The sequence below is a fragment of the Gadus morhua genome, chromosome 22, assembly GCF_902167405.1.
Source record: "Gadus morhua chromosome 22, gadMor3.0, whole genome shotgun sequence".
Lineage (NCBI taxonomy): Eukaryota > Metazoa > Chordata > Actinopteri > Gadiformes > Gadidae > Gadus > Gadus morhua.
Genome location: NC_044069.1, coordinates 21,569,928 through 21,589,556, shown reverse-complemented (window position 1 = coordinate 21,589,556; position 19,629 = coordinate 21,569,928). Strand labels below are relative to the sequence as shown.

The 19,629-nt window shown below is 47.3% G+C and overlaps 1 protein-coding gene across 1 annotated transcript; it reads left to right on the top strand.

Annotated features, from left to right (window-relative positions):
* Window positions 1–270: 270 nt before the first annotated feature.
* rmp24 (ribonuclease MRP subunit p24) lies at window positions 271–18,469 on the top strand. The gene is made up of 5 exons (XM_030347676.1): window positions 271–609; window positions 3,200–3,240; window positions 3,800–4,017; window positions 16,812–17,149; window positions 17,439–18,469. The coding sequence occupies exons 1-5, from the start codon at window positions 506–508 to the stop codon at window positions 17,584–17,586; spliced, it is 849 nt and encodes a 282-aa protein (XP_030203536.1). The 5' UTR covers window positions 271–505; the 3' UTR covers window positions 17,587–18,469.
* Window positions 18,470–19,629: the final 1,160 nt, after the last annotated feature.

Genomic DNA, 19,629 nt, shown 5'->3' with positions numbered 1-19,629 from the left:
AATTTGATAGGATATATATATAATTATGTATATATTATTATGTATATATGTATAATAATTATAAGTATTATTATTTGATTTATTTTAATGTTTATATTCGAAGGATGCGGCCAACATATCTCACTGGTTATTCAGTGAAATGTTTAACTGTCTCTAGAGGGACCTCAAGCAGCTCTGGAGAACAAACGTTGTGCGAGTTCTGATTGAACCTCATGGGCGAACCCGCGAACCTCCTCCTGCCTTCTCCTCAGACTCCCACGATGCACCACGAACTACGTCACCACCACGCGACAGGAGGACCCAGCGTGTACCATGGACCTATTCGTGTACGATACTTCCAATGTCGATAACTAAGCTGATAACCTTTATCATTGACACATTAATCTTAAGTTTAATACATAGTTTATGTCTTGTAGCTTGCAAACCTATTATATAGACGTATGTTCAGGAATAACTGTATAAGAGCGTGTTTCTGTGTAGCATTCTGAAAACATACCCTTGAAGAATGAAGAATCTTACTTTTGTACCAAAACATCGCGCGATCAACTTTCTGAAGAAGGCTTCGAAGCTGTATCAGGGACCCTGTCCGGAGCTGGCCCGTTACCTGATGTGAGTGTCAAACCTACTGCCTTCCCTTTGTCACTCGTTTATGGCAGTGACTTTGCCGGGATTTGGTTGTGTTTGCTTTAATTCCAACATGTTGACGCTAGATGGAGGTGCTTGACCGTCGACTGACTACTTCGTTGCATCTGTCCACTCCTCACGTTGGGGCTTATTATGACATGTTTTTAAATCATTTACAGCATACACATGATCAGACTCATCCACAGGATATAGTCCTACATTACCTAAAACTCGGATTCAATCAGTAGGCTTAGTAACAAAAATACAATAGTTTGAACCTTGTACGGCAACTTTTACGTCCCAATTTAGTATCTACACAGGCGTGAGGATGTTGTCAATCCCAATGACGATGGGATATGGCTATGTTAATATTTTCTTTTTTACAGCTAAAGAATTTTTTTTTTGTTTTTGTTTTTTTCTCGACTTTCGTCCTACATGTCAGACATATCAGACAGACATCTTGCAACTTCCATAGCCATTTTTAATTGATATGTGACTCTGATTAAAACACTAAATTAATATATTATTTGATCTAATAGATGGTCAAATAGAACGATTGAAACCATTAGTTGCAGCCCCGGTTTCGTCTGTGTAGCTTAAGTTCTGCAAGGGATATGTTTGTTTACTTTCTTTTTCTCAGGTGACATGTGCATTTGAGCAGTGTGCGTTTCAAGCCCTGTGTGTGAGGTATTCTGGCTGTGAGTCACATGCTACAAACATACTTCCCCCCCAGGTCAAATTACCAGAGCTATTTGACCTCTGACAGGCCGTCTTGACTACTGTGATTGAAAGCGGAGCGCTTCGCCATGATGCTGTATTATTCAATGAATTCATCCATCATTCCATTCATTCTTTTCATGCCAACCGCTCTGCCTCATCTCCTTCCACACCTGTCAGGCCATGAGGCCCCTCCTCATCTCCCCTTCCCAGCTCCCAGCCGCTTATCCTGTCCCAGTTACCAGCTGTTTAGTTCCAGAACCCTTCCCCTTTTAGAGACTGAGACCAGGATCTAGTATGTCCTCTCTCTCTCATCGTAAACATGAACTCCCGACTCTAGGGCACCTGCCCCCCCAGGCTGCTGCTGACCCTTCCGGCTGAATGGGGCTGCCCTTTGGGGGGTGGGGGGGAGACCGAGCCACACAATGTGTAACACAATTGGGTGTGCATATGGGCTGACTAAAAGGTGTTTCAGCAGTACCAATTAAAGCTCTTTGTTTGTTTACCCTTGTGATAATTATCGGTTAAATGTGTTTGAAATGTTGGTAGCCGCTCTATCTCGTTTCTCAAGCCCTCCGCTCTATCCCTCTCCCATCCCTCGCTTAACACCTTCATGGGCCCTGTTGATAATGTCTGCTGAACAGGGCTCAGCGGCCTGAGTGTAGCATCCTTCATCCCCACAACCCGGTATGCACTTGAAAGGACCGGTTTTTATAATCAGATTGGAGCCCTGTGCTGTTCAGACAATAGGCTGTAGTTGCTGGCTGCTCGCCAAGGTGTTATGAAGCAAGAAGGGGGGGTTGAAGAGGAGCAGCTGACTGCCGATTGTTTTTTTTTAGTAATGAAGAGCGGAACTTTTCTTTCATCTGGATAGATCCTAAAAAAAATAGAAATCTCAAAATCGTTTAACAACTGGATCCCATTTAATCTTTTTGTTTAGGTCTTTGTTTCTCTGCATTATTCAACAGATGCGTGTGTCAGAGTTGTAGGGCCGAGGGAGTTGTACTCCGTGTCATCGTCCTCTGGGCTCTGTCTCTTGGCCGGTATTCGGTAACGCCGCTCGCTCTGGTTTGATGCTCAAGGCCAGCTTTCACTAGACTGGAGCCCCAGAACAGGGTGACTCACAAGGAGTGTGGGTTTCATTCATGGCAGGCCAGGGGTTAAACATAATCCCCCACGCCGCCATGCATCCCAGCCTATGCATCCGTCCCCGACACACACGCACACCCATGCGCACCCATTGGTTGAGAGAGGGAAAGGGGGTGTGGCCGCTGTTGTCAGGGCAAGTGGAGATATTAGGGCACCGCTGTTGATCACCTCTCCTAACAAGCATCCGCTCCCACACTAAGCACGTGCTGTCTGATACATACCCCAAGCTCCCCCACGTCCCCCGTCCCGAACCCAACATGCTAACATTAGCGGGTATTAGCAGGGGCTCAGTAAAAGGCTCGCTAACATCCAATTTCTTGCCTTGTGAATTAAAAGGCAGACTAGCAGTCTAGGCACAGGCCTGGACCGACAGGCGGGGCGGATGGCGACAGAAAGGTCTGGAAGGTTGCCCTATAGCGTCCAGAGGGATAGAAAAAGCCTATCTGCTTTTCCAGGCCGGAAGTTTTCCATCAAACCGAATAGACGAGGCGCTTGATGACCAAAGGTTTTCCAGAGAAGTGTTTCTAAGCTGTGATAATTTATTTATAGGCATGTATATTCTGTATATATATTATAGTAAATGTATCCTTACCTTAATGATTAATCTCATCAAAATGCTTCACAGCCTCAATGATTTTGTAATTTTTTTCGTAATGGTATATGCATGGTTCATAATGATTCATATCTCTTATTATGTTTCTCCCCTTAGGCGAGAGGCTATGGCAGTGAAGGAGTGTGTTGATGGAGCTGGTAAGTCAACAGATTAGATCAGTTCTCTCCCCTTCAATTGCCTACAGAACTTTAATATAAAGTGCTGCTCAAATGGTGATGAACAATCGGAAGAACGCAATCCATTTTCCACAGCTGATCCAAAGCCCTGCCCAACTGTCAGCCAGCTGCCTAGTGTAGACTTCCTGTAAACAAACACACACCCACACGCACACAGAGCTTACGCCACAAGGTACCACTGGAGTATACTCAAATGTGGATGGCAGAGAAGCTCATCGTGACATGTCCTTTACAGGTCCCTTGTAGTGCGGGTTGAGCGATAGCACCATGCTATTGAATCTCATAAACTACTAAAACCCAGCATGCACATTTGCTAGGCATATGGTGTGTCATACATTTCCTAGAATGGCTGTCAAACGCTTTCCCTACCCTACTCTTCATAAGTAGAGCCCTAAGTGAGGGGAGAAACGCCACGCCACAGCCCATCACGCTCCAGTGCACTCCCTGAAGCACATGAACCTCCAGCCCCCTTCTTCTGCTGACCCTGCCTCCTCCTCTGGCTCCCTCTCTTCCCCTCCAGCCCTACCAGCCCAGGGGATGGGCGGAGGCATGCTGCCGGAGAGCTGCCAGTACTGCTGTCAGCAGTTCCGTCGCGGCAACACGCGCGTACGGCTGCTGCCCAAGCGGCGCATGGCGGCGCGAGTGCACAGCGTCCTGCGCCGGGAGGCCCGGGGGAAACGCCTCAGCCTGGCCCAGTGCCAGCTCCTGCGGCGCTACCGGAGCTCCACCACCACAACGGTGAGACCACCGCAAGGCCTTCTCTGTTTGGGTCCTCATGGAGTCCATGCAGCTGGGTTGATGACGAGGTTAGGTTGGAAATGGTTATCCCCGCTTTTTGCACAAAAAGACTGTATAGGTAAAAATTGTTGCTTATACTCGTACGTTATCTCGGACGTAACTCATTATAGATATCGTATCAGTTGACTCGTTCTATTACTACTGAAAATGCTTACTTTCAATACAATACAATATATAAGATAGATGGATAAATAGATTACAACTTCATTAATCCCCCGGACAGAGTGGAAAATACTGGATAAGATACAATACAATAAAAATGCAAAGTACAAATGAAAAACCAAATTAGACGGTAAAGTAAAGCATTTACTGAAGCATTTTTTTGTAAATGCTTACCTTCAATACAAAACAATGAATTGATCCCATGACCAGCATTCTGTGAGTCACTATCTGCTATGGCCTATCAGAATGAGCTAGGAACGGGAAGACATCATAAAAGCATCACGCAAGTGGTATGAGAGGTGACTTCTAGTCTGGTGGGGTTGAGCAGGGCACTGATTTATCCTCACCCACAGGGGGACCTTATGACCCTTCACCTCAACCTGTGCACAGGGTCATGTTGTTCCCCCACCGGACCATTGAGGTATATTAAAGATTTAGCCATGAAATAATATACTCTCAGGCTGTTTCGCTTCTACTAAATCTAAATTTTGGGATTATATCATATAAAACAATTGTATTATTTATAATCCTATATTGCAGTCGCGCAGCCAGTTTTTTTTAACAGGGTGGACTGGAGCTAAATATAGCCTGAACCCAAACCATTGATTCTGAAGAAGGTAGAATAACAAAAGATAACAGAATAACTTCTGACCCAGAAGGCTATTGAGTTCAACAAACATTTCAGGGTTCTTAATTCGGTGCGTGCGTGCCAATGTTTGGATGGGGGCAGCGAGGTCTTAACAGTTAGGTCCCGTTGGATCCTTGTGAAGGGTTAAGTGTCTTGAGGATGTAGATTTGATCATTACCTCGTCACAAGGAAGCCATGGCGTCATCTCGCCTCCACCAGTGATCCCATTAAGCTCGACCACCTGCATGAGTCTTCTGACCAGTGATGGATGGCACGGTGGCGAGATGGTCGGTATTCCATCCCCAACACTGACAAGGAGCCAGTCAGTGGAGCAAAAGGCTATGAGTGTTGTTCTGGAGGAATGGATTCAGGCATTGAAGGTGAGGAGCCATTGTGGAGCCTCTCTGGGGATTACTCATGTCGAAGTATCGCAGCCTCATTAAAACTCAAGGGTTCACCTTGTTAGTATGCAGGCGTTCTCCCCCGACTGCTATGCATTCATAAACTCTTGAGGGCAAGATGGCCTCCGGGGATAAAGAGAGGCAGCAAGCATACGAGGAGAGAGATGGTGTTGAGAAGAATAGGGAGGAGCTGGAGGGACTGCATCATGGGTGTGGAGCAGCGGTTTGAAGCTTGGTACGACGATGGGAACTAAAACAGGGAGGAACACCTGCAGCGTGTGTGTGTGTGTGTGTGTGTGTGTGTGTGTGTGTGTGTGTGTGTGTGTGTGTGTGTGTGTGTGTGTGTGTGTGTGTGTGTGTGTGTGTGTGTGTGTTGTATGCAACAGTGGCTGTGTGCTCTTCCTAGCTGCAACACTAAAGGTCAGATTCTGTAGTCGGCCAAAGGCTAGTAAGATGCAGGAACCAACACATATCTCCTGTGCAAAAGAAGGATGTGGTACAACATCTCTGAATATTTTAATACCAGCTTGCATTAGAGAGGAAATTATAAAATTATATATGAATAATAATAACAAAAAATTAAATCACATGTTCTCGTATAGTAATTCTGTTGTCATTCCATTGATCATCTTGTTAGTCTTAATTCCATGTGAATAGGGAAATGAGAGGGCGTTGTCGTTATGAACCTCTTCAGTCAACTAAGTAAACTATTCCACTAACATATCTGAGTGTCCACACGCTCCTCCATCTAGCTAGCAGATGTTGGAGGAAGACACTAATCAAGTCATTTCGGTTACACTTTGAACAGCCATGCTGGTGCGCTTCTTAGCGATATATATGGTCTTTCTGTCTGTCGCAGTGTACACCGTTTGGAAAAGTGCACAGCAGAACCTGCATGGCTAGACCTCATACCGAGCTGGTACTGTTTATTTGTTGGTTATTTCTTTTAGGAATTTTCAACATAATTACAAGATCCAGAACATATGCACATTCATCTGGACAAAATAATAATGAAACCAAGTGTTAAATAAATCACAATGAGGCAGACATAGAGGGACCCCTGAGCGTGGGGGACTCCTCCCTTTTCAGGTGGTAAGCTGCGTATGCAGACTCAACCATGACCCTTTTGATTGTGAAAGCAACTGACTGTGTAGAGTATGTATACACCGACGTTCAAAATTTTGGGGTCACTTAGAAATGTCCTTTTTTAAAGAAGATTTTTCAATGAGGATTAAAATTATCAGAATAACAGTCTAGACATTAAGACACATTAATGTGGTAAATAAAAAAAATGGAGCAAACTTTTCTGCTCCATTGTCGCTATGATGCATGTGCAAGTCTTAGGTTGTCAATCTTGTTCCTCTTACTTGTGGCCCTCAAATCCTATCCCCTGATGGGGTCACTTAATGCCCTAACTCTTTACTTTGTGGGGAAGGTGAAGGCACCAGAGGTATTGTTGTGGCACTGCTGCCTTCCCCCCTAAACCCCCCGCATAGACGAAGGAAGTATGTCGCTGCAGTGGGCCGCACCGTACTGCGCCAGACCAACCCCCAAATGTTTCTTAGTTTGGAACCTCTGCTCATTTTGAATATTCATCCGGGCCTTATCAACAGGTGCAGACCAAGAAGCCTCTGGACGCAATGTGATGAACCTAGAACCAATCACAGCGTCTGACACATCAGCGGCAGCCAACAAATGGGGCGCTCCTCTGTCATCGTATCGAACCCGCCCCATAATACATGAACGTTTGTGATTGGTCCATCCCGCCCCGGGCCAGGTCTGGTGGAAATCCGTATCAACAGGAGGGGGCCAGAGAAAATACCACATGAGCTTGCAGATTTGTCTGGTTTCCAGGCTTCGTGGGGGTGTGTAGCGGGGGCCCATGTTAACAAGGGGGTCGGTGGGTTGTGTTTGCGGGGACTGGAGGAGGCCTGGGGAGCTAAACGATGCATACCGCTGTGGTTCAGCGTCAGGGTGTAATCCTATCCCCTGCTCGTGCTTCACGTGTCTATTGGCACTCGGGGCACTACTTGATGAATTATTATCAGCGCACAGGAACCCTGATATGCAGCTGCAGCGGTGGTGGCAGGCTGCTTTTTCAAGCCATTACCAGCCGGGTTAATGATTCTGTTACATGGCCATGGATGTTAATCATGGACTCGCCATAGTTGATACTCGATATGAATAATGGCACTCTTCTCATCGGTGACCTTTTCCGCACACTGGGAGTTTTCTGAGCCCGCAGTCTTTGATGTTCGATGTGTCAGCTCTGTTATTTCCACACCCTCCGTCTTGACACAAATTCATCGGGTGTCTTGTTCCCCTATGATTCCACGGTCGATATTCTTACCAGACACCGTTGTGTCGTGTAGCTTTTCCTCTCGGTCTGCCAAACCACTCTATTATCATAACTATTATTAATGTCATAAGGACTAGTATTATTATAGCAGTGGGGTAATATTATTAGTAGTCACAACGTCTTCCAAACATGAATAAAGTTCACCACCCACAAGTATTCACAGTGCTTACCTCTCATTCTGTTTATACGGCTTCAATTTCTAAATCTGTCCACACCAACTGTCCCGGCATTTCTAATCTGCTTCATTTTTATTCATTTTTTCTTTATCTATAGATGATTGTTTCTAAATTCAGATCTCTCAGATCTGTGTGAGCTTTTGTCTATTCTTAAACCGGCCACCCCCTCTGCTTAGTTGCAGTATCTGGTATACTGTATGTAGTATTTCCTATCGGGTACTGTGTGTATTCTTATACAGTATATCTCCCCAGCGACACAAACCAATTGGAATTGTTCCCTCCTGGAAGTTTTTAATCCCAAAAACCGCAAAGCAGAGAATGGGCTGAACCAGTCTGGGAGGTCGACATCTTGTTACGGATGCTCACCCATTAAAGAAGACCGATTGATGTGGGATGCTCAGTGGATATATGAGCCCGGAGACGATACACCTGCCAGAACAAGAGACAACACCTACCCCGACGTCAGGAATTATTACAAAGCGTCCACAATTGGGAATTATTCCTTTCCTCCCCTCACTAAACGGTTTAAGCCACCTGTGTTGTGATGAGGGGCTTTGCCCTGGCTCTTCCCTCGTTGTGATTAAAATACGCGATGTTATGCTCTTGGCAGAGGCGCCTCTGGCCTCCCATGTAAGCGGCCGTGCTGCCGGAGCGATGTAATTATATCCATTTCAGGCTGAGCCTGAAAGAGCGAGGTCTGTGTGAGGCTTGGTCACCCCTTCACCGAGTCAATATCTGTCCGCTGCTTCCCAGCTGACGGGCCTTCACAGAATGCCGGTCTGGCTGGGTGGCTGTCTGTCCTGAGGGTCTGGCTGGGTGGCTGTCTGTCCTGAGGGTCTGGCTGGGTGGCTGTCTGTCCTGAGGGTCTGGCTGGGTGGCTGTCTGTCCTGAGGGTCTGGCTGGGTGGCTGTCTGTCCTGAGGGTCTGGCTGGGTGGCTGTCTGTCCTGAGGGTCTGGCTGGGTGGCTGTCTGTCCTGAGGGTCTGGCTGGGTGGCTGTCTGTCCTGAGGGTCTGGCTGGGTGGCTGTCTGTCCTGAGGGTCTGGCTGGGTGGCTGTCTGTCCTGAGGGTCTGGCTGGGTGGCTGTCTGTCCTGCAGGAGGGTCTGGCTGGGTGGCTGTCTGTCCTGCAGGAGGGTCTGGCTGGGTGGCTGTCTGTCCTGAGGGTCTGGCTGGGTGGCTGTCTGTCCTGCAGGAGGGTCTGGCTGGGTGGCTGTCTGTCCTGAGGGTCTGGCTGGGTGGCTGTCTGTCCTGAGGGTCTGGCTGGGTGGCTGTCTGTCCTGAGGGTCTGGCTGGGTGGCTGTCTGTCCTGAGGGTCTGGCTGGGTGGCTGTCTGTCCTGAGGGTCTGGCTGGGTGGCTGTCTGTCCTGCAGGAGGGTCTGGCTGGGTGGCTGTCTGTCCTGAGGGTAGGGCTGGCCCGAATAATTTGAATATTCGAATACTCATTCGGAAAATTAGTATTCTAAGCTTAAATCAGTATTCGGAGCTTCGTTGTTTTGTTTTTTTTCACGTACGTGACGTTACCAGAGCGAGGGAGGCAAACTATAAGCGTCAGCGACACCAAGCAGAGAAGCGATAGAGGTGGAGGAAGAATAGATATCTTGTTTCCCTTTACTTTATAACACAACAATAGCGGGATCTCGGGAGGAAAAGTAATACTTAAAAACCTTAACCTTAGTTGTTTGTTTACCTTCTCTGTACAGCGCCGCGCCAATCAACTGTGACTGGCTTGCTGCAGAGCGTGAGCGTCTTGGGAATACCCGGTCAATATAATGGATATAATATGGACACATAAGACAATCAATATTCGGTATTTGTTATGGATTTATTGTACAAATTCCCTGAAAAGATGCACGTTCCAGGATGAATTGAAAAGCTCCCGTAAGGGCTTAGATGACAGAGAACAGCTGATTTGGAACGGAGCAACAGCTGTTCGCTTTCACGGGGAAAAACGAAGGAACTTCAACCTACTTAGGCCTACTAATTAACGTTCAAAAGCTATTAAATCTTCAACAAAATATGCAGATACTGTCAAAATCGGTTCCAGGGAGTATATAGGGATTATTAATGTTGTTTTTTATGGTGTTTTTTTCTGGAACGAGTATTCAAACATTCGCTCGGAAAAACCAACGAGTATTCGAAGCCGGAAAAATGGCATTCGGGCCAGCCCTACCTGAGGGTCTGGCTGGGTGGCTGTCTGTCCTGAGGGTCTGGCTGGGTGGCTGTCTGTCCTGAGGGTCTGGCTGGGTGTCTGTCTGTCCTGAGGGTCTGGCTGGGTGGCTGTCTGTCCTGAGGGTCTGGCTGGGTGGCTGTCTGTCCTGAGGGTCTGGCTGGGTGGCTGTCTGTCCTGAGGGTCTGGCTGGGTGGCTGTCTGTCCTGAGGGTCTGGCTGGGTGGCTGTCTGTCCTGAGGGTCTGGCTGGGTGGCTGTCTGTCCTTAGGGTCTGGCTGGGTGGCTGTCTGTCCTGAGGGTCTGGCTGGGTGGCTGTCTGTCCTGAGGGTCTGGCTGGGTGGCTGTCTGTCCTGCAGGAGGGTCTGGCTGGGTGGCTGTCTGTCCTGCAGGAGGGTCTGGCTGGGTGGCTGTCTGTCCTGAGGGTCTGGCTGGGTGGCTGTCTGTCCTGCAGGAGGGTCTGGCTGGGTGGCTGTCTGTCCTGAGGGTCTGGCTGGGTGGCTGTCTGTCCTGAGGGTCTGGCTGGGTGGCTGTCTGTCCTGAGGGTCTGGCTGGGTGGCTGTCTGTCCTGAGGGTCTGGCTGGGTGGCTGTCTGTCCTGAGGGTCTGGCTGGGTGGCTGTCTGTCCTGCAGGAGGGTCTGGCTGGGTGGCTGTCTGTCCTGAGGGTAGGGCTGGCCCGAATAATTTGAATATTCGAATACTCATTCGGAAAATTAGTATTCTAAGCTTAAATCAGTATTCGGAGCTTCGTTGTTTTGTTTTTTTTCACGTACGTGACGTTACCAGAGCGAGGGAGGCAAACTATAAGCGTCAGCGACACCAAGCAGAGAAGCGATAGAGGTGGAGGAAGAATAGATATCTTGTTTCCCTTTACTTTATAACACAACAATAGCGGGATCTCGGGAGGAAAAGTAATACTTAAAAACCTTAACCTTAGTTGTTTGTTTACCTTCTCTGTACAGCGCCGCGCCAATCAACTGTGACTGGCTTGCTGCAGAGCGTGAGCGTCTTGGGAATACCCGGTCAATATAATGGATATAATATGGACACATAAGACAATCAATATTCGGTATTTGTTATGGATTTATTGTACAAATTCCCTGAAAAGATGCACGTTCCAGGATGAATTGAAAAGCTCCCGTAAGGGCTTAGATGACAGAGAACAGCTGATTTGGAACGGAGCAACAGCTGTTCGCTTTCACGGGGAAAAACGAAGGAACTTCAACCTACTTAGGCCTACTAATTAACGTTCAAAAGCTATTAAATCTTCAACAAAATATGCAGATACTGTCAAAATCGGTTCCAGGGAGTATATAGGGATTATTAATGTTGTTTTTTATGGTGTTTTTTTCTGGAACGAGTATTCAAACATTCGCTCGGAAAAACCAACGAGTATTCGAAGCCGGAAAAATGGCATTCGGGCCAGCCCTACCTGAGGGTCTGGCTGGGTGGCTGTCTGTCCTGAGGGTCTGGCTGGGTGGCTGTCTGTCCTGAGGGTCTGGCTGGGTGTCTGTCTGTCCTGAGGGTCTGGCTGGGTGGCTGTCTGTCCTGAGGGTCTGGCTGGGTGGCTGTCTGTCCTGAGGGTCTGGCTGGGTGGCTGTCTGTCCTGAGGGTCTGGCTGGGTGGCTGTCTGTCCTGAGGGTCTGGCTGGGTGGCTGTCTGTCCTGAGGGTCTGGCTGGGTGGCTGTCTGTCCTGAGGGTCTGGCTGGGTGGCTGTCTGTCCTGAGGGTCTGGCTGGGTGGCTGTCTGTCCTGAGGGTCTGGCTGGGTGGCTGTCTGTCCTGAGGGTCTGGCTGGGTGGCTGTCTGTCCTGCCGGCCGAGCAGCGAGGCCAGGCCAAGGCAAATGCGTGTCTTCATTTTCGATATTGTCTCTTTAGATTGTCTGATATTATGTATCTTATTATTATTATCATATTGACTCCTTGCTGAAACAAGTATGCAAAATCACTGTGCATTGAAATTGTGTGTGAGCAGCAACGCAGCAATTGTGGCGTTACCTTCCCACTCTTTTGCTTATCTCATCCACTACCTTCCGGGCTGGATGGATAGATGCTGCTCTTTGCTGAGGTCACAGCGACCTCAGCTAACCTAGCGTGCTGATGAAAGGGAGAGGGGAGGGTTATTTGTGAAGCAGTGGCTAATAATAGATGCGGAATTGGCAATCTATAGACATTGATGTGGGTTTGTTTGTCTGCGTGTCTTATCTATGCGTGTGGGATGTTCAATCTGTCAACAAACTCACGGAAACGACATTATGTTCCGCTGAATGATTGAGAACCGTGTGTGCATTCGTGTCAGCATCTGACACAAATAAAACCATTTTATAGAATGAAGGCTTTTGAACAAACAATATGTTTTACCCTTGCAATAATCGGAGCTTCATGCTTCATAAATAACGGATGGAGGAAAGGCCAACGCCCGGACCATCCCTCGCCGTTCTACCAGACAGAATGCTGTCCACAGCCGAGCAATGCCACTCACTGAAACAAGACTCGGATCCGGTGGCTTGACGTGAACCCATTCCACTTCATAAATTGGACAAATGTGACAGCGAGCCCCCACACATTACCCACTTTTCAGTTTTCTTATGATAATGAAATCTATTGAAAACCAATCTCCTCGCTGTTCTGCAGCAGCCACTTGTGGGATGTGCAGGGGCGACTGCAGCTGCTGAGATCCCGAGCACCGAGCATGACGGCGGCTCCTAAGCTGTCTGATTGCCGGTACTCAGCGCATGTGATGCAGGAACAAGGCCTTTAAGGGTGTAAGGTGTGCCCGTGCTTTTAAGCGCTCGCCTCGCCTCATTAACCAGGAACCACGGTGTGGCTCCTGAAGGCTCCGTGTACAGCAGGGTAATACATGCTGGCCAATAATTGGCTTGGCTCAATCCGAGGCAGCGGGAAATGAATTGGCTGCTTTCCAAGCATTGTCGGCGAGAAAATAAAGGATTAGGAAGCATTGTTAACTTCAAACCAACCCTTCAAATATTGTCTTATCCTACGTTTACCCCAGCGGAAGATTCCGCTCTGGCTTCAAGGGTTCGTTATACAGACTCTCTGTTCGTTATGCATGACTCTGGGACTCTGGGCTCTGACGTCGCTCTGTGTGTCCGGGCCAGAGACGACAACAAGAGCCTTGAGTCGACACGCGAGCCTGAAGAATCAGTCTCCCCTCATGCCATACGCTACATGCTACGGGCTTAGTGTCAATTAGAAAATATGTGACACCAAGATGCGTTTCTGTCTTCAAATGTCGCCGCTTCTCGTGACCAAATTGTTTCAAAGTTGACCCTGACGTGTTTTTCCATTTTATACCTAGCGACTGGAACAGATTTGATTCGCTTTCGGGGCACTAAAGGATGCAAAGCTCGCTCACACTCGCACATCGATTGTATATCGATTGTCCCAGCTGTTTAATTTAGGCTATTTGAATTTCTGTTTTTACTCTTCTTCGGGTCTGACTTTTTTGTTATTTAATTATTTATGAAAATACAATGTCCTCGCCAAGATGTAGGAATAGATAGTCACATGTAATTGCAGCAAAAATGCAGGCTGGAAATGTATTTCTTGCATTTAACCTGTTGGGGTCTGTATGAGTTTTTTGCACCGCCAAGGTGATATAAGGCCAGGTGTGTGTTTGTCAGACACTGAATGTTAAGGGAAGAGGCGGAGGTTTAAAAAAGTCTTTCGATCGCGCGCTTATTTAGTCTAGTTTGTTGTTATTTAAGTTTACTTGTTACTTATAAAGGTTTTTTCGTTTCCTAGTAATGTCTTTATTTAGAAGACAGTTTGGTTCTTTTTTTGTACGATAAATTAAACGCAATCATTCTTTAAAGTCGTGTGTGCTTAAAATCACTGGAAGCAAGTCGGACTGACTTCAGCTTCTGTACCCACGGCCCAAACCAAAGAATGGCCGAGGCATCGAGCCATGCCTATTTAAACCCACAGGAACCCGCAAGGATGTGATCACTGAGGAAAAGCTCCTTCCTAGAGACTGGCCCTCTGGAGGTCGAGGGCAGAGCACCGGTGCCGATCGGGGTCTCTAAGGGTGGTTTTAGGACGAAGGGGTTAGGGGCCTGGAGTCACGTCGCCTGTGAACTGCAAGATCCTCTGATCGATTTCACTGGCAGACCTGAATCGAGAATCCTGAATCTGGACATCTTGCAATAATGCAACAATGTTCAGGAATCCTGTTCTAACCATTGTAGCACTAAATATTAAACGGGGACTGGATGTGACACACTTTTCTTTGCCATTCTCTGCTTCATGTTAAAAAAATATGCAACAGGGAAGTTAGATGTAAAAAAACGTAAACATCGAGACACACTTAGCACTGTGACACAATCACTGACTGATAGAGAAATTTACGAGGCTGGTTAAAAAACAGCGGCAAACGGCTGCCACCATTATTTCCCTGTGTTCTGCTTTATGACGCCGTCGTTACCCAGAGCCGGGCCCATTACTTAGTGTCGCCGACCGTTCAAGGGCCGCTGTATCCTTATCATTCTCGTATCTTTACGGCCCTCTACTTTACAGAGCCATTGTAATGGAAATAGACTCGGGCGTAAAGGTGCTCAATTTAAAAAAGCAGCAGTTATTTATTCTTGCGAAGGAGGGATCATGAATTTGATTAGTGCTTCCTCTGAGGCATGTCTCTTTTATCTTCTAGATGATGTAAACATGGTAATGATAGCCGGGCCTGTTGCCGGGTTATGTACGGGCGTTATGTTATGTTTTTCGGGCTAAATATGGGTCTAGGAGAGTAGCTGGGTGTCCGTGCTAAGAGTGTGCTTTAGATGCAGGAGTTAGATGAAGGGCTGTGTTTTTATTGCCCTTTTTGAACCACTCTCGCTTTACACCTCGCACTTGAACGCCGTCCGATCTAAGCTTAATAACAAGCCTTGTAAGTCGCTAAATGTGTGGTCCCGCCAGCGTAGTGGGTCCTCTTGGTGATTGAATTTAGAAGAGCGGCTTGCTCCTAATCTACTCCCAACACATTGTAAAAATACTAGATGTTAACTCTGTGGCATTCATGGGCTCCTCTCTCTCGTGTGTGTGTGTGTGTGTGTGTGTGTGTGTGTGTGTGTGTGTGTGTGTGTGTGTGTGTGTGTGTTGGAAATTGTATTATACCAAACTCGTTTGATAGATTGAGCCTCACGGCGCTCATCAGAACATAGACTAATGAGTGCTGGAAAACCATTCTCCATACATAGCCTCATCTTTCAATAATTGGCAAAGAGATTTTAAGCAGGGACGTGTGTGTGTTTGTGTTTGCGTGTGTGCGTGTTATTGGCTATTTGGGTGAGCGGGAAGAGAGACCATTGACAACAGGACAGTAATAGAGGGCTGGCATTCTGGCATTCCAACAGATTGAGTCATCCCTTCAGATCGTTGATTGGCCAGCCTGCTGATCGGCTCCGCCCCTATGCGATGCGGGGTAGCTCTGTTGGCGGGCTCGCGCTATATAAAGCGTGCCATGGTCAGGCGCACAGTAAACACTCTGACACGCACTTTGATCGCAGTGCAAGAAGCCAAACTCTTGGTGAACCGTTACTGTCCCCTGTCAGGATTCCACATGGCTACTTTTGTCTCGGTGAGTTTTTCCACATCATCAGCGTCTACAACTGTCAACCGTCTGCACCGGGGTCGCTCAGCACCACACTGCTCACCGGTTCTTCTGACAACTTGATGCTTTCGTGAAAACTTTTTTTTTTTTGGGGGGGGGGGGCGAAAGGGGGAGACACGACTGCAGCTAATAACTAGCAACTTACAACCATTCATTCACACACTGACGGAGGTGTCAACCATGCAGGGCAACTGCCAGGTCGTCAACCGCCAGGGCGTCTTGCTCAGGTATCCTAAGCTGCCTGAGCAAGACGCCTAAGCAGTCAGGGTTAGGCGTCTTGCTCAGGGACAACTCGAAACTCAGCTAGGAGGAGCCGGGGATCAAACTAGCAACCTTCCGGTTACCAGTATCCCCGCTTTACCTCATGAGCTGCTGCCGCGCTTATTGAAATGCTACGGGCACTATAAGTTGAACAGTTTACATGTGTAAAAGGTGGCTTACAGCAACGCCAGGTTCCAAAGTTCATTCTCATACTGAATACATTGGACAGCATGGACCCAAACGATTTCTGATGGGCTTGGTACAGTACCGACAACCCAACTGAACCCATGCGGTTATTGACCTCCAAGATTATTGTTAGTGCCCGCCGTTCCTGCCAGCGCCTTTGGGAAGCATCACTGGTTAGCATGCTGGCTTCAACCCACATTATAGACCGGGGCCTCCTCCGTGGGGGACCTGGGCCCTGGAGACTGAGGAGGCTAGCGCGTGCAAAGCATTTGGTTGGCCTGCGTCAGCCAGCGCAGGAGGGCCGGTCTGGTTACAGCCCACCGCCCCCTTGGCCGCCAGTGCCATGACTAGCTTACACGCTCTGTGTCGTCCCGGGGGCCGTGTTGGCTCCACATCCGGCTGCTATGTTCAGACGGGGTCCTGGTGAATGCTTTTGGCTCCCAGCGTGTGCCTGCCTTGCAAGTTGGGTTACACGAATAATAATAATAATAAGTGACGCACACACACTCTCCTCCTTGGTTCTTTTTGTTCTACTGACTGATAAAATGCATCTTCAGCACTCAACGTGTTGGGTTAATTCTAACTTAATCTGACGTTCTGCAGTGTGGTTGGAAACTGGAGGTTGGGGACAGAGTTCCTTTGAGCAATAGATCTGCTGTTCAATGTTCCTACTCTCAAAAACATGTTATTGGCCTACAATAGGACTATACGCCACCTCAGTCTGGCTTCATACACGCAGTATTCATGGCTTTCTCCTCCTCTGTCTCTCTAGATGGTCACGTGCAACACTTGCCACAAGACTACCCGACACAACGGGGTGAATCGGAGATTCTTGTTCAACCATGCAAAGCACACCCCTCATGGCCCACAGACGCATAGAAGCAACACCGGCTCCCCCAAATCGTTGGGCAAAGAGGAGACACCCAGCAAGACACCCATCAAGACACCCATCAAGACACCCATCAAGACACCCATCAAGACACCCGGCAAGACACCCGGCAAGACACCCGGCAAGACACCCGGCAAGACACCCGGCAAGACACCCAGCAAGACACCCGGCAAAACTCCATGCAATACACCCAGAAAAACACCACCCCGTCAAGCACCGTGGTGAGTTCTTTCACGTTGCTATTTCCACTTCACTTTTGAATATACTGCACACAACCCTCCATCCTATATCATCAGTGTGGAAGACACTTCCTATGCAGATAAGCACTCTTCTAATCTTGGCATGCTAGTAAGTATGCACATGTTTTCGGTATAAAATCTGTCGTGGGTGGAAGAGGGTGGATGGGCATGTGTGTCACATCATTTACAATTTAAAATCTTCTGCAAACCATATAAATCATGTTTCCACCCCTCCTCTCTCCAACTCCTTCCCTCCCCTCCCATCTCTCAGGACGTTCTCCACCCGGAACAACACCCCTTCCCCCCACAATCACCCCTTTAGATTTAAGAAGTGGGTCGTGAAGGGTCTCACCCACATCCTGAACCGGGATAACAAGCCTGAGACAGGCACGCTGAAGGACTTCCTCTCCTCCCTCTGAGCGCCAGAATCCACACCAACACACTTCCCTTGGACGACCCTCTGTGTGACACAGGGGGGTGGTCTGACCCACATGGCCTGAACCGTAAAGGGGTTCACACCAAAGGCTGAAGATATGAAAGTTAAGAGTATTAACTTTAACTCTGCTGCAGGTGTGAAAAGGGTTAAGTTTTGCCCACCAACAGAGCTATTGCTGGGGCCAGACGGAGACCAGGCATAGAAGGGCCCCTCTGGAATCCAAATGAAGCGGGGGCCCTGATGTTGCTGTGCGGCTGTCATTCAGGACCACAGCACCATCTGTTGAGCCAGAGAGGCACGCTTTCTTTGATCTCATTTAGCTTTTGCTCATTCAGGTCTCAGAATTGGTGCAGGATTTGAATGGTCATTTAGGCAAGTGATCAAGACTGCAAGAGGTAACAGAGTTCTGTTATGGTGTTACAGACGCAGTGATTTATTTTCTTTCTTTTTTACGACAAACGTGAACATTTAAAATGTTTTATTTGACAGCATTTTGAAATTAATGCATTTATTTTCTAATGACCTTTCATGATCTCTGCATTCGCTTGAGATGTTATTTTTTTGATAATATGTTCTGTGAATGATAGCTCCCCCACTAAACAAGGCTAATTTTTAGCAGTTTACAAATGGTTGTACTTATTTTTCATCATTTTTTTTGTTGGATATTACTGGGAGACACCAAAATGCTGAGTAAAAATGGATTGGATGCACCTTTCAATAGCATGCAATATTACTGAAATATTTTTTTTACATTGTTGAGATTAGTCTGCAAACTCAACTTTGAACACATTAAAAGCTTTTCCAGGTTGGGAAAATACCATTGATTGTTAAAATATTGATTGTTAAAATAAAAATATATATTCTTTGATGTGTCTTTTACTACAATAAGTGCCATTTTATTATTTAACAATGTCATCCCACTATGTATGTAGTTAGACTACATTTAGAAATGAACGAAATGTAGGTGTAATTAGCTGAGGTTTATTTTTATTTCAGTAAATGTAATGTCCCAAATTCAGTATCTCAGAAAATTAGAATATTAGTTACGACTAGTACAAAAAATGATTTTTTAGAAATGTGGGCCAACTGAAAAGTATGAACATGGAAAGTTTCAGCATGTATGGCAATCAATACTTAGTTGCAGCTCCTTTTGCCTGAATTGCTGCAGCAATACGGCGTGGCATGGAGTCGACCAGTCTGTTGCACTCCTCAGGTGTTATGAGAGCCCAGGTTGCTTTAATAGTGGCCTTCAGCTCTTCAGCATTGTTGGGTCTGGCATCTCGCATCTTCCGCTTCACAATACCCCATAGGTTTTCTATGGGGTTAAGGTCAGGTGAGTTTGCAGGCCAATCAAGAAGAGGGATACCATGGTCCTTAAACCAGGTACTGGTAGATTTGGCACTGTGTGCAGGTGCCAAGTCATGTTGGAAAATGAAATCGTCACCTCCATAAAGTTGGTCCGCGGCAGGCAGCATAAAGTGTTCTAAAACTTCCTGGTAGACTGCTGCATTGACCCTGGACCTCAGGAAACACAGTGGACCACAGCAGCAGATGACATGGCACCCCAGACCATTACTGACTGTGGAAATTTTACACTGGACTTCAGGCAACGTGGATTCTGTGCCTCTCCTGTCTTCCTCCAGACTCTGGGACCTTGATTTCCAAAGGAGATACAAAATTTACTTTCATCTGAAAACATAACTTTGGACCACTCAGCAGCAGTCCAGTCCTTTTTGTCTTGAGCCAAGGCGAGACGCTTTTGACGTTGTCTCTTATTCAAGAGTGGCTTTACACGAGGAATGCGACAGCTGAAGCCCATATCTTGCATACGTCGGTGTGTGGTGCTTCTTGAAGCACTGACTCCAGCTACAGTCCACTCTTTGTGGATCTCCCCCACATTTTTGAATCGGTTTTGTTTGACAATCCTCTCCAGGGCGCGTTTATCCCTCTTGCTTGTACACTTCTTTTCTACCACATCTTTTTCTTCCCTTCGCCTCTCTATTAATGCCTCAGTTATTATCTTGCT

Coding starts and splice junctions, on each gene's coding strand:
- rmp24 (XM_030347676.1), top strand. CDS start 506: ATGAAGAATCTTACTTTTGTACCAAAACATCGCGCGATCAACTTTCTG. Junction 4,018..16,811: donor GGAGCTCCACCACCACAACG/GTGAGACCACCG, acceptor CTGTCTCTCTAG/ATGGTCACGTGCAACACTTG. Junction 17,150..17,438: donor CCACCCCGTCAAGCACCGTG/GTGAGTTCTTTC, acceptor CCCATCTCTCAG/GACGTTCTCCACCCGGAACA.